At 37.4% G+C, this 15,648-nt stretch overlaps 1 protein-coding gene across 3 annotated transcripts in view; it reads right to left on the reverse strand.

Moving 5' to 3' along the window:
* The window catches only part of LOC126185131 (protein-associating with the carboxyl-terminal domain of ezrin), a 113,465-nt gene that overhangs the window by 17,236 nt on the left and 80,581 nt on the right, over window positions 1-15,648 (reverse strand). For all 3 annotated transcript variants that reach the window (XM_049927958.1, XM_049927957.1, XM_049927956.1), the window contains one exon: window positions 1,160-1,300. In XM_049927958.1, the coding sequence (XP_049783915.1) occupies window positions 1,160-1,300 (141 nt within the window). The remainder of the gene's footprint in view (window positions 1-1,159; window positions 1,301-15,648) is intronic.

A 15,648-nucleotide genomic window follows, 5' to 3' on the forward strand; every position in this document is an offset into this window, starting at 1 on the left:
ATGTGTCCTAGTACCTTAGAACCACGGAACATGTACATGTGTCTGCTATCCATAGTTGCTTCAGATACCAGTAGAGTGCCACCAACCTCAACAAGAAATTGTGCGGCAGCCTCTACTAAATGCTTTATATCCTCCACTTAGCTTTGGGTTGTGCTTATTGTTTTCTTATTCTGAAATAAGTGAAGAGACTGTTCTGGCAAATAACAGGATTCAAGTATGATTCCCACAACACCAGAAATGACTAGCAATTCCTATTACGATGTGAGAGTCCTGCTTTCAAAGAAGCATAATACATGGGTGTAGGGTGCCTGTCCTATGAGAGGAGACATATTATTCTACCTCAGATCTCTGGTCTGAGTTCTCATTTGTTTATGCTTCTGGCCAACTGCCTCTTTATGGTGTCCGCACCATAGCAACTAGGGAAAAAAACTCTATCAATATGTTTTGAATGTCTCAAGAATCTTCCTGTAGAACATGAATACAGTTATTTATGGTTCTATTTCTACTCTAAATACCTTGTCAGTTCTATCTGTAGTGTTGTCACATGTGGGTCACATGACTACAAATGCCAACAAAAGGTCAATGCACTATGTCAATCAGAGCTTTGATGTTACAGATTCAAAATCAGTATTCCACAGATTCTGCAATTATCGCAATGGATAGAAAAGAAAAATAGTGTCAAGAAAACTTATATAATGTCAAGAACAACCTTAGATCAGAGAAGCACACTGTTTTACATAGGGGAAAATGCTGATTTCTTCTTCTTCTTCTTCTTATTATTATTATTATTAACAAAAATATTCATTTTCTTGCAGCTTAATTAGATCCAAAAGAAGAAAATAAGCAAAGAATGTCTCAGAAAAAACTCTGTTGACAGCTTTTCAAAAGCAATAATTCCAATCAAAAACCTCTTATTATACAGAATAAAAAGTATTTATTCTCTTTCAACAGTATTTTTAAGTTTCTAATGTTGTTACCAGGGCAATGATTATGTGATGATGTCCACTTAAAACAGGCGAAACCCATTATAAAATCAAATTGTGTGTGGCTTGAAGTCATTTTATCTGTATATTATACAATAAATTTTCTCTGTTCAACTTTTATAAAAGATTTTAACTAACTTCAACATTAGTGCTAACACATGTTGATGTATACACACCAGTGGCCGACCATCAGTAAACAGCCGGGCCCGTTTTCCTCCTATGACAGCTGCTGCACCCAGTACAGGAACCAGTTCAGCAAGTGCACAAAGTGTTGCCGTTACTAATAGATCATTTGTATCCTTTATTCCTACCAACAACTGAAAAATTATAATTTAATTCACTTACAGTATGAGGACAAGAGTATTAAATTATACATTTATGAAATTTGTTATTAACAATCCGAACGAATTCAAAAGTAATAGCAGTGTACGCGGCTACAACACTAGGAGAAAGGATGATCTTTACTACTCAAGGTTAGATTTAACTTTGGCACACAAGGGGGTAAATTATGCTGCCACAAAAGTCTTTCGTCACTTACCTAATAGCATCGGAAGTCTGACAGATAGCCATATAGCATTTAAAAGGAAATTAAAAGAATTTCTTAATGGCAACTCCTTCTACTCATTAGATGAATTTTTGGATATAGTAAGCGGGTAATTTCCCCAAACACACAAAAAAATTAAAAATATTAAGTGTCATGTAATGTTTTCTGTAATGTAATATCTTGTATAGGCACTTTTTATTAACCTGACACTTTCCGCATCATTACAAAGTGTTGTATTCATGATCTATGGAACAAGTACTAATCTAATCTAATTACACAATATTAATACAATAAAAATTTGAATTGTAAGAGAGTCATTTTGGATTGTTCTCTATTCTACAAACAATTTATAAATACAATTGGGAAGGTGAAAAATCTAAGAATTTAGAGCTAGTGACCATATGGTTATGAACACTCATTTATAGACATGGATAATTATTATGAAATATATGACTTTTCTCCCTACACAATTCTGTAAAAGAACACAATAATCAAAAAACAACTTTAAATTTGAACTTAATTGTTCTTACTCAGACAGTAACAGGTATCCAATTTCTGTAAATGCAATATATTTCTCTAAAATTTATCACACTTAACACCTTACAGACTGCACAGGCTGACATAGAAGCTGAGATACAACCAGTACTACATACAGCACAATTTATCAGTTCATACCTCATTTTCAAGTGCTCATTTCCCTAATGATGCACAAGTCTTCCATAAACAGAAAACATAAATCATGCAGATAAACAGCACTGCATGCTGATAACTACAAAAATTAGCTCCCAGTTTCATACAGGTGGGGTGCCTGTACCAGTACAGTAATAGTTCAAATGCAAATGCAAACAAGTTTAAAAGGAAGTAAAACAGATTCTGTTTGTAAGGAAAGACTGCACAGCAGGTTTCTTATTCAGAGATAGCACATTTGTACCAGCAGATGTCAGAATAAATAGTGGCAGGATTTTGGTCTACTGAGACTGTGTCCGATGCTCGCACTGATCAGGATCCCATTTCTGACACCTTCAGGGTGAAGGTCACGACCTTGTCTTCAACGTCTCCATGACATTATCTTTCCATAAGAAAACACCGGACCAAATGTTGCCCACATTGCTCTGGCCAGCATGTCCTCTACATATTTCACCCATTGAAAATGTCCTGTTATGGATTGTTAGGAGACTGGCACACCACCACTCACCAACCACTACAAAAAATGATATCTGGTATACATTTGAAATAGCACAGAATGATGTATCAGACTTCAAAGCTCAGTTCAACTCAGCACACAACAATGTTAGAGTCAATGTTGCTACCAGAGGTGCCAGCTCTTGTATGCAAAACTACGCACCCAATACATCCCCAAATAACCAAAAAATTTTATTGTTTATCCTTCCTACTAAACTACATACACGTAATAAGTAACACTATGTTATTCACTATTCTTCCTGGTGTTGCAATTTTAATGGGCAGCAATGTAGAAGTATGTTCACTTTCGAACTGCTCCAACAGGCAGCAAGAGTCTATCTCTCACATCATCAGTTTCTCCCTATTTCTGTCAAAGTGAGGTCCTTTAACTTTAAACTCGTAGGTATATCTACTTTCCAGGAGCTTCCTTCACTCATTTCCTCTCATTTTTCAACAATACTTTCCCCTTATTCTTTCTCTTCCTCTCCTGCCATCTACTTAATTAACATTGTGTTAACTGGAGACGGAGTAGGAGCAGCTACTCATTTTGGGTGATGATTCATCCTGTCACATGCCAGAAGTAATTTCTGGGAATCGTACATTCATCCCACTGCTGTGAGTAGATGCATTAATGCGTGTGTGTGGCTTTGTTTGCCTGTGTCCACTTACACTAAAAAAAACCTGCAAGCTCAGGAGGTAGTCAAGTTCTTGTGCTGTTACTTGTGACTGTGTGTTGCACATCAATTATCAGTAGATGAGTTGTGCCCCTCCTTACTTTGACTAATGCTTTCTATCCTGTAACAAAAGCTAAAGTATAGTAACAACATGGAAATCAGACTGTAATATTAGTCTTATTGAAGCCCCACCTAATTAGGTATGCCGATACATATTTATACTCTACTTTCATCACATCACAAACTAACTGCAGTAATCCTTGAGAAAAATTTCTATAATCCCTATTTTACTAGACTGTTAATCTTTTTGATCATGAAATAATGCAACTGACAAAGTAACACACTTCTTTAACAATGTTATATCTACAAAAGTTTTACTTCCTAAAACAGTTTGCACACAGTTTTCTTGATGAAAATTCAGTATAATATTCTCTAGAATAATGCCACGCTTTGGTGATAATATACTTTGTAAATCACAGTGTGGACATGAAATAGGTTGCTCACACGAAAATGCCATTTACGCTTTCACTCATAAAGCACTTAATGTTTTAAAAAACAGGACTACATTAGGCTTCTTTTACTTGTTCAAAGCGCCTGACAATGAATCACATCTGTTTGTCAAATAGAGGCTTTCATAGCATTTGTGATTTACCAAAAAGACTGATTCACATTGAAACTGGTAAGTGAAATGAAGAAAGCTGCACTAATTATATCACCTAATGTAAACAGGAAAACGTTCTGACTAAGCTGAAAAGAGATGGATGGCTTTAGTTTCAGAGATGGAACAGCATGATAAACAACCCCCATTTCTCAAAGTAGTGGGATGAATGTACTTAAAATGGACTAAATACCTACCAGACCTATTATTAAATTGTCACCAGAATGAATCTCTCAGTCTGCAGAATAAAACACTGTGCTGGACTAGGACTCGAAACTGGAACCTTGCCATTTGTGGGTAGTACTCTTATTAACCGAGGTATTAACTCTAAGCTCATGAAATACCCACGGTGTTCCAGTTCTGTCAACACCTTTCTCCTACTATCCTAAGTTCACAGAAACTGAGCTAGCACTACTAAAAGAAAGAACATTGCAGAGAAATGGCTTAGCTGTAACCTAGGGATTATTTGCAGAATGAATCTTTGACTTTGCAACAGAGAGTAAATTCCCATATGCTTTTAAACATAACTCAATAAAACCCCTACCAAGGAAAGGCATTCTAAACATCCCTCCAATAGTAAATCAATACCTATTCTTGCAGCATTGTCAAAGATACTTTTGTACAATGAATAAATACTTGTGGATGAGTGAGACATTTACTATCAATCAATCATGTTTTCAGAAACATCACAGTGCAACAACTGATAAATAAAACAAAACTTGCTCTGGGTTGACAAAAAGCACTGTATGTGCCACTCAACTTCAGTAAGTCTTTCAACATTATCGATTTGAACATAATAACTGTAAAATTAAAAAACTTATGATTCTCTATTATGGGTTATAATAGTATCCACATTTAGCAGGTTTTCATCATAACATAAGGAAAATAATACAAACATCACTATAGAGGGACAAAACAATAGTGCGCCTCAAGGCAAACTAAAGCTGATCATAACTTTAAAATTGGTGCAGAGAAAATCAAAACAGTAACTCGCGTCACTTATTTTCGAACTCTGCTAACTACAAAACAGTTTTACAGAAGAAATAACTGGAAGAACACAAAAAAGATAATATATGTTATTTTGCTTTACTGGAAGTATTAAAAAGCAAACTTATTTCAAAAAGTTCAGAGATTTGCATCTAAAACTCTTATCATACGTGCTCTGTCATAAGTTTATGAGACATGAACATCGACACTGACAAAATCAGAAGGAGCATCTACACCTACATCTACATGATTACTCTGCAATTCACATTTAAGTGCTTGGCAGAGGGTTCATCGAACAACAATCATACTATCTCTCTACCATTCCACTACCGAACAACACGCGGGAAAAACAAACACCTAAACCTTTCTGTTCGAGCTCTGATTTCTCGTATTTTATTTTGATGATCATTCCTACCTATGTAGGTTGGGCTCAACAAAATATTTTCGCATTCGGAAGAGGAAGTTGGTGACTGAAATTTCGTAAATAGATCTCGTCGCGACAAAAAACTTCCATCCCAACTTGCGTATTATATCTGCCACTCTCTCTCCCCTATTACGTGATAATACAAAACGAGCTGCCCTTTAAGAATCTTTAAAAGGAAAATTTTGAGGAGGATACTTGGCAGGATTCAAGTTAAGAATGCAGTGGACTGGAGAATATTAACAAACAAAGAAGTATTATGCCCTACACTGAAGTGCTAAAGAAAGTGGTACAGGCATGCATATTCAAATATAGAAATATGTAAACAGGCAGAATACAGTGCTGTGGTTGGCAACACCTATATAAGACACCAAGTGTCTGGCACAGTTGTTAGATTGGTTACTGCTTCTACAATGGCAGGTTATCAAGATTTAAGCAAGTTTGAACATGGTGTTATGGTCGACGCACGAGGGATAGGACACACCATCTCCAAGGTAATGATGAAGTTCGGATTTTCCTGATTTTCACAAGAGTACCGTGAATATCAGGAATCTGGTAAAACAACAAATCTCTGACATCGCTGTGGCCAGAAAAAGATCCTCCAAGAACAAGACCAATAATGACTGAATAAAATTAGTTCAATGTGACAGAAGTGCAACCCTTCCACAAATTGCTCTGCTGATTTCAATACTGGGCCATCAACAAGTGTCAGCATGTGAAACATTCACTGAAATAGCACCGATATGGGCTTTCGTGTACCCTCGATGACTGCATGATACAAAGCTTTACGCCTCACCTGGGCCTATCAACACTGCAATTGGACTGTTGACTGGAAACGTGTTGCCTTATCACACGAGTCTTGTTTCAGATTGTATTGAGAGGATGGACGTGTATGGGTATGAAGACCTTCTCATGAATCCACGGACCCTGCATGTCCGCAAGGGACTGTTCAAGCTGGTGGAGGCTCTGTAATGATGTGGGGCATGTGCAATTGGAGTGATATGGGACCCCTGATATGTCTAGATATGACTAACAGGTGACACATACATACGCATCCTGTTTGATCATCTGCCCCCATTCATGCCCATTGTGGATTCTGACGGACTTGGGCAATTCCAGCAGGACAATGTGACACCCAAGTCCAGAATTGCTACAGAGTGGCTCTAGAAACACTCTTCTGAGTTTGAACACTTCTGCTGGCCCCTAACTCCCTGGACATGAACATTATTGAGCACAGTTGGGCTGCATTGCAACATGCTGTTCAGAAGAGATCTTCACCCCTCATATTCTTACAAATTTATGGACAGTTCTGCAGGATTCATAGTTTCAATTCCCTCCAGCACTAATTTAGACATTAGTTGAGTCCATGCCATGTCGTGTCCAACACTTCTGTCGTGTGCTCGTGGGGGGGCCTACACGATATAAGGCAGGTGTATCAGTTTCTTTGGCTCTTCGGTGTATATGGATAACCAGACATTCTCTATAAAATTAAAGCTAGGAGATTTCATTGAATTGGATATGCACTTTGAGCTCCACAGAGAAAGGACAAAGGACAACCCATCAAGTATGTACAGAATATCCTCAAGGAAAAAGATCTCTTGGAAGACCAAGACTATACTACTATGGCAACAAAAGAGAAGATGTGAAAATATTACATATGGTGAATTGGTAAATTAAATGCCAAGCAAAAGCTGGCAGAGCATTGTGACATTAGTAGCAAATAGTTTTCATAGCTTGTGAAACTTGCAGCTGCTAATAATAATAATGGAAATGGCACTTGTACCCTCTCACTCAACTATGTGGTTGACCTTGACCATATCTAGATGTCAGATCATAAAACGTAAATGGCCCTATAAACAATATTACTGATCTTCAGGCTTTTTATGACTGGGCCAGAAAACTGAGACTTCAGCTGAATCCTACCCAATCACAAGCAATCCTTACACCTCGACAAACACTCATCAGCTTACATTTCTGAAAATTCCTTCCCCGTGTCATTCTGAAGAACACAAAAGCCACGTTTTAGTTTATATGTTAGATACCTCGGTGTACAACTGGACAAAAACTTGAACTTCAGTGAAAATAGCTGCTGTGGGCTGGAAGGTACAGGGTGTTTCACATACACCACAAGTACTACTTCCAACACTGCACGACTATCTGGCCCTTTCTCAAACAGTTTAGCAGGTGTCGTATTGATTTTAGCTAAGAATAAACTAAATAAGTGAAGGGTGGTCTTCGGAAAAAAAAAATAATAATAAAGAAAATTGTTGCATTCGTGCTGATATCTGTACTGTAATGAAAGGCACTGTAAATTTCAATCCCCATTGCATATTTTCCAACTTTTTTTATTCTTTTAGTAGTTTAGGGGCTTGACAAGATGTCATTGCCTCAATTACCAAGGTGCAACTATGCAATATTTTAAATGATTTAAGCAGCTCATCTACCCACTGTGTGTGCTTTTCTATCACCATCATCTTTTTCCAGCTCCAGTTTCCTGGGTGTGCTCGCCATCCCCTTCATGTTCTGTTCCAGAGCACCTGACCTTCCAGCCTCTATCCAATGTTTTCTTGGTCTTCTCCACAGTCTTCTTCATACAAGGTTTAGGTTGAAATATTTTTCGGCAGGTCTCTCACTATTCGTTCTCATTATGTGCCCGTACCACTAATGCCGGCATTTCTTTATGATACTGCTAAAAGTAACCTCGATACCAGCTACTTTCTATTCACCTCATTCCCGATCGTGTCCTTTCTAGTTCGACGCACAGTTCTAACAAATCTCACTTCCGTCGCCCGAATTCTGCCGAGGTCTCTGTTCGCCGGGATACGTGTCTGTAAACCGTACGTAGGGATTGGTACGAAATAGGTGACGTATACGGTCACTTTTGCTTTCCGTCCCAGAGAAAATTTCTGATTTGACTGTAAAAATTGGTCAGCTTTCTGTGTCCTGCCAAGTACTTCCTGTTTAATGCATATGTTCTAGAATCTGTTCTGAATTGAGGAAACACTTGCAATCCTAAAGTAAAGCTCTTGTTAAATATTGAAAAATTTAAGTTCTGTTACAGCATTCTGCTCCATCTGCTTCGTGGACACGTACAATTTATTTTTCTTTAAAACATTTTTATTAACGTCTTTCTCTTTCCGCTTCACAGACATGTGTAGTTTGTTTCCTTTCTAAATATTTTACTGCATTACCTGTTTGTTTTAGTACTGATTATAAAACATGTTATGTTACTTTGTCTCCTTCACGGACACACACACAGTGTACTCTTAAAAACTCAGATTAATTGTTCTGCCGTCTGCTTCGCAGATGCGTATAATTTTTTTATTCTTTTTAAGTTTTGAGCATTAATGTTTCACTCGTGTGCTTTGATAAGTTATCGAATGCACTGTTGGGTCTGTTTCACAGATAGCCACAATCTGCTGCCTTCAAAAATTTGTTTGCATTTACGGTTTCACTACACGCATCATACCTTAAGTGTCAGCTATCTGCTCCTGTCAATTATGCCGATACTTGTAATCGAAAGTTTGCCCGTTGTGGCAAATCGATTTTACTTGTTTTGATACTTGAAAGATGGGCCTCTGTTGTAAATAAATAATCATTTATTTTAAAAATTATTTTGTTTACGCTCGGTACCTCGCTATTCCCACACCTCAGCTCCCCACCAGTTCGTCAGCAGCCGACAGAAGAGAGCCCCACATACTTGAGAAGGCTAATAAAACTGGGTTGCAGTAGATGCCACAATGGCTGCCTGTTACAAATCTTTTTCCTCGACATTTATCACCTTGCCAGCACGTAGATCATCTCGAGCAAAATCAGGCTTAGCTTTTACCGATACAGCTCTTATGTTCTCCTCACTTTGTACATTGTGTGCTGTTTAGCTTTGAAGGTAGCAGAAATCCTTTACTTCAGCTACCTCATCGTCACCAATTTGGATGTTACATTTAATTCTAATCTCATTTCTGCTACTCCTCATTACTGTCGTATTTCTTTGGTTTACTTTTAATCCGTATTCTGTATGCTGAGAACTGTTCATTCTATTAAACAGATCGTATATTTCTTCTTTACTTCCACTGAGGATATCAATGCCATCACTGGATCTTATCATTGATGTCGTTTCACCCTGAATCTTAATCCCACTCCTAAATCATACTTGGCTTGGAGATTTTCTGTGCTGCTTGTATTTGCTGCCAACAGAACAGTAACATGATCTTTGCTTAATTTGCCGACATGACATTTTTCTTCTAGGAAAGTCAAAGTTTTGTCTGAAAGACGTTTGTAAAAAAGTTCAAGATCATCTGCATTAAAAACATCATCTGGTTTGTAATCCTGAATGATCCTCTGCAATTCTGACTTCTACTGATCACAAATTTTTCTATCTATACTGGCACTTTCCCCACTCAGCTGTTGCAAAATAATTTACCTTTTCTTTCAAAATAAGTCCACCAAAATTCACGTTATTGTTCCTCTGTTGTCGGAACCACTACACTAAACACTCTTCTAAATCTGGAAACTCGTCCTTTTGTCGTCATTTCTGATGTCCCTTCATCTGCGGTAATCACACAGTCTTCATTCTCGATTATTGTCGGCAGTGTGCTTGCCACAACCCCTGACTCTGCAACTGTGTCTTTCTTTTTCTTCACTCCTGCTTTCACATCAGCAATTAACTTTTGCTTTTCAGCTACTGTCAGACATTTTCATGTAGAGCTCATGGCTGACACAGCTAACAATCGAAACAAACACTGCCTCAAATCACACCTGCACAAAGGGTGAGGGAACTTCCACCACCGCACAGATCTCACTGACACATCGATGCAAGGAGCAGAGGGACTGGGATTTCCCTATTTGCGTGCAATTTGAGACACAGACGTACCATATGAAAGACTTCAATATATAGAGGTGATTTTGATATTAAGAGTTTTTGTCCATAGAACTTCAATATATAGAGGTAAAATCTGCCCTTCTAGAACCTTCCAAAAACTTCGATACAATGGCAGGTTTTCTTCACAGTATCAAGGTTTTGGGCTTCCAAGAGAAGAGAATGAAGAAAAAATTTGATAGAGACAGGTCTTCGATATATCGAGGTTTGACTGTATTTAATGCAATGGACTCCATTGCCTTCTGCATCCTCATGCTGTTAATCACTGCTAATTCTTCTCCTATGGGCAGTTTCCTACCCCAAAGGCAAGAGGGTGTCCTACATCTCTGTTTGCTCCTCTGCCCTCTTTTAAAAAGCCTTTGGCAGAACAAGGTTAGCTACTTATAATAGAAGTCTTCAGTAGTTATTGCTTATGATTTTTATTCTAAATTCAAGCAGTCGCTGAGATCAAACCCAGGACTCGGGAAGATATGATTATGAGTCAAAGACCCTACCCCTAGCCCAAACCAGAGATGAAATTTTACTGTTCATAAAGAAATCTGCGATGAATGCATGTGGAGACTTTAGTGACAATTCAACCATCGCAGTGGAGTACTGGTTTTATGTCCCTATTTCATAAGATGCACAGATGAGGAAAAAAAATGGGGTTAAACCAAGACACAGTGAATGGTATACTGTGTTCAAGATTAACATCAAAGTATTTATCCAGATGAGTATGCTGACAATAATGTTGATGCTTTACATCATTGGCATTTAAACTGATAACTTTAATATGAGTACCAATACTGATGCACAATTTAATTCCAGAAACTCCACCAACATATCAGTCATTTCCTCAGACAATACTTCAAAAACTTTTGAGTGTGCTTGCACTGAAAACTTTTTTTTTTAGTATGGATGTGAGATAGTAATTCCTACCCAGAAACTTTTACAGATTACAAAAACAGAAAGTCTTCTGCAGAACAGACAGATTTATCAAGGAGAAACTGTTTCAGTTTGTTTCCAAATTTAACTTTGCTGTCTGTCAGACATTTTTATATAAGTGATCAAAAATGTTGATAGCAGCATTGTGCACCCCTCTTTGTGCTGAAGAAACATTAATGAGGAGTAATGAAAGCCATTTTCTCTTCTCGTATTGTAATTATGTACATACTTGTTCCTTTTGAACTGCAGTTGGTTATTTACAGCAAACTTGATGAGGGAATAAATATACTGTGAAGCAATAGTAAAAATGGCTAACTACTTAAACAAATGACTATACAATGATCATGGGTGAGCACCACATATTATTCTTATAGCACATTTTTGAGTAATGAAGACATTTTTCCTGAAAGATGAGTTACCCCTGAAGATCATTCTTTATGACATTCTTGAATGAAAACATTCAAAATGTCAACCAACTGATTTCTCTCTCCCCAAGATCTGCAATTATTTGAAATGCAAATATTGCTGAACTAAGTTGTTTTAGAAGTTCCAAAATGTATTCTTTCCACTTTAAATTCTCATCACTATGGATACCTAAAAATTTTAGAGTTTCCAGTTTCCACCATGTCTATTATTCCCTTACCATGTGTTACACTTATCATTGTTGTCGTACCTCCAGTTGTGCCCAACTGAATATGTTGTAATGTTTGAGAAGTTTTTCATGGAAAACAGCAGTCTGGCAAAAAGTACTTTAAAAATGGCCACAAACAGTCTCTACAGTAAAAACATTTATTCTGATGGTAACCAGTTTTGGTCAGTTTTTTACCTTTCTCAGATCTCCATACTGAAATATGAACACACATCGTAGAATGAATTTAGAGGGATATCTGATAACAGTGGTAACATGTAAGATACATCATATATAACATTATAACAATATATTTTACACGTTACTACTATTATCAGACATCCCTCTAAATCCATTCCATGTTTATATTTCGGTATGAGGGTCTGAGGCGGGTGAAAAACCGACAAAGTGGTTACGATCAAAATAAATGTTTTTGTGGATGAGACTGTTTGTGTCCATTTTTAATAAATATGTTGTCTTTTTTTGAAACTGAGGAAAGATTGTTAACAGGAAACCACTTGATAATACTTTTAAGATTTCTATTTACCATTTCTTCTGTTGCTGTACATACATTTGAACTGATTACAATATGCTTGTTGCATATTAAGATGAAATGATGTTTCATATATATGAAACAATAGTGGGCCTGAGACAGAGCTTTGTGGAATGCAATAATTTATTTCTCCCCAGTCAGAATAATATCTCCTGCTTACATTGGTTGACTTATTAATTACAACTTTTTGCAAAAATTGGTTCAAATGGCTCTGAGCACTATGGGACTCAACATCTTAGGTCATAAGTCCCCTAGAACTTAGAACTACTTAAACCTAACTAACCTAAGGACATCACACACACCCATGCCCGAGGCAGGATTCGAACCTGCGACCGTAGCAGCCTCGCGGTTCCGGACTGCAGCGCCAGAACCGCACGGCCACCGCGGCCGGCCAACTTTTTGCATTATTTTGGTTAGGTACGACAGTATCCATTGATTGGCTATACGATCAATTTAATAAAACCTAAATTTATCTAGGAGAATATTGTGATTAACACAGTCAAGTGCCTTAGATAGGTTACAAAAAATACCAACTGACACTATTTCATTATTTAATGCTTGTAACATTAAGTCAGTGAATGTGTAAATGGAATTCTCTGTTGAGCAATTCTTCCAAAATCAAAACTGTGGTTTAGTGCAGATATTATTGCTGCTCAGGTGGGATACTATTCTGGAATACCTAACCTTCTCAAAAATTCTGGTGAAGAGGCGTTTCATACTGGCATATTTTAACCTCTACAGAACAATGCCCTAAATTAGGGATGCATCACACATTTCAGACAAGACTGCACTTATTATATGGGAACACATCTTTAGTACCCTCCTGAAAGCAACATTGAATCCAGGTGAGCTATTTTTGAAAGAATACATGATTTTCTTAATTTCAGAACAAGAAGTTGGTTAGACATTCATTAACTGAATTTTATGTGAGTTGCTTTATCAATACACTACTTTGATTCATCTCTGTAACTGATTGTCCTTATTTTCTACATTTAAGAAATTATTAAATTTATCTGCCACCTGTGACTTATCATTTATAGCCCTTCCATTTAAATCAGTAGTGAAATTGTCTTGTTGTGTGGCCTGTTGCCATTTTACTACATTCCATACAGACTTGTTTGTTGTCAGAGTTAACTGATTTGTGACATAGTGTGCATGTTTATTGGCTTTTTAATATTCTAGTAATTTTGAGTAACTTTTGTAGTGTGCAATTACTGTGGGATCTTTAGTTGTTCTCGCCAACAGATACATTTCCCTTTTTCTTTCATAAAATACTTTAATCCCTTTCATGATTCAGGGTTTGTTAAATGGCTGTTCAAGGTCTTCTCTGATCAGTTTATTTGGAAAGCTATTTTTAAACAATGATATGAATTTGTGAATCTATCATGGATGAGATTAAATTTTATGTCATATGTAAGGCAGCATTTGGTTCATTATAAATTTCATCCCAGGTCATCTCTTGTAAACTATTCTTAAAAACATTTGTCTTAAAGTCATTAGTTATTCTAACTGATTTCTACTGAGTAATATCTATCTATACTGTCACACACTATATTATTTATCCTAACTAACTGCGCATCATGATCAGATGAGGCATTTGTTATTGGGCATACAGTTATTTTCTTGCTTTGAGCTTCATCAAAGAAAAGATTAGCAATTAGTTTTTTGAATGAAAACAGTCTCAGTTGCAAAACTATTTTTATTAATAACAATTCCACATCAGATTATCTGGAGACAACAAAACAAAAATTAGTATGACAAAATGGGAAATAAAATGAGACATGGTTCTATGCTGTGCAGCCACGTGTACAAGAGAGAGTAATATATATCTGTGTGTGTGTGTGTGTGTGTGTGTGTGTGTGTGTGTGTGTGTACTCATGTAAAAATGTAGTAAGATAAGCTTCATTTGTCAACTGCTGCTGAAGGGTATCAAATAAAGTAAGAAGCAAGTGGATATAACATCTGATCATCAAATGTCTTACCAGATGCGTGAAGGATCTTCACAGCAATTAAAAGTGGAATGTAAAATTACTGGTGGGTGGCAGAAGAAATGGGAATCTAAAATACGTAAAGTACTAGACCAGTTAGGTACATTATGTGTACTAAAGCAGGCTCAGCGTGGTGTAGACAGCACAGAGCCATGCTTACATGTGATCAGCTACATAGGTCTGCCAAACAGAAGAACAGAACCAACTGTGAGGTGTGCTGCTGGATATGCCGCACTTGTATCATGGACAAAGGCTTTATGGCACAAAGGCTCAAATGTAACAGATTGCACTAATTGCATTGCTTAATGTCAACAATCTAAAAACTTATTAGATATATGTGAGACCACTTAAAATGAGAACAAATCACATTACTGTTACAACTCGTAGTTAATTTAACTTTTCTACTTTTATTTCCCACTTGGGTCCTTCACGTATCTGATAAGACAGTTGATGATTGGATGTTATATCCAGACACTTCTTATTATTATTTAATGCCCTTCAGTGGCAACTAAAGGATTAAGCTTATCCTACTACACTTTTATGTGAGTTTTTGCATATATTACTGTCCCTTGTACGTGTCCCTGCACAGCTCAGAACCCTGCTCATTCTATTTACTGGTTTGTCATATTAGTTTTTGTTCTATTGTCTCCAGATAGTCTGATGATGCCTTACAAATGTGAAGCACATAATTGTTACTAATAAAAAAATTGCAACTGAGATTGTTTTTGTTCAAAAGTATTTGTTGGGATTGAAGAAGAGAAACCAGGATAGGAAAGTGGTCGCTACCACAGAGGTTGTCGTGGACCCTCCAAGTGAGGTATGGAAGAGGACCTGGGCTACCAAGAGAGAGGTCAATGGCCGAGTATGTGCCATGAGTCAAGCTAAAATATGTGGGAGCACCAGTGTTAAGGAAGCAAATGTCCTGCTGTGCCAAGAGAGCCTCAACGTTCCTACCCTGGCCCAAGATCTGGGTCCCACCCCATAAAGGCTGGTGGGCATTAAAGTCCCCCAAAAGGAGGAATGGCAGGGGGAGCTGGGCGAACAAGGCAGCGAGGTCAGCAAGAGGGGCAACCTCATCCAGGGGAAGGTAGAAGGAACAGACGGTAAGCTCCATTCCTGCCCAGATTCTAACAGCCACAGCCTCAAGAGCCGTGTGAAGTGACACTGGGGCACTAGGAACAGTGGCAAGAACATAAACACAGACACCCAGTCGTATTCTACGTGGTTCTT

Source organism: Schistocerca cancellata, chromosome 4, assembly GCF_023864275.1.
Source record: "Schistocerca cancellata isolate TAMUIC-IGC-003103 chromosome 4, iqSchCanc2.1, whole genome shotgun sequence".
NCBI classification, from domain to species: Eukaryota; Metazoa; Arthropoda; class Insecta; order Orthoptera; family Acrididae; genus Schistocerca; species Schistocerca cancellata.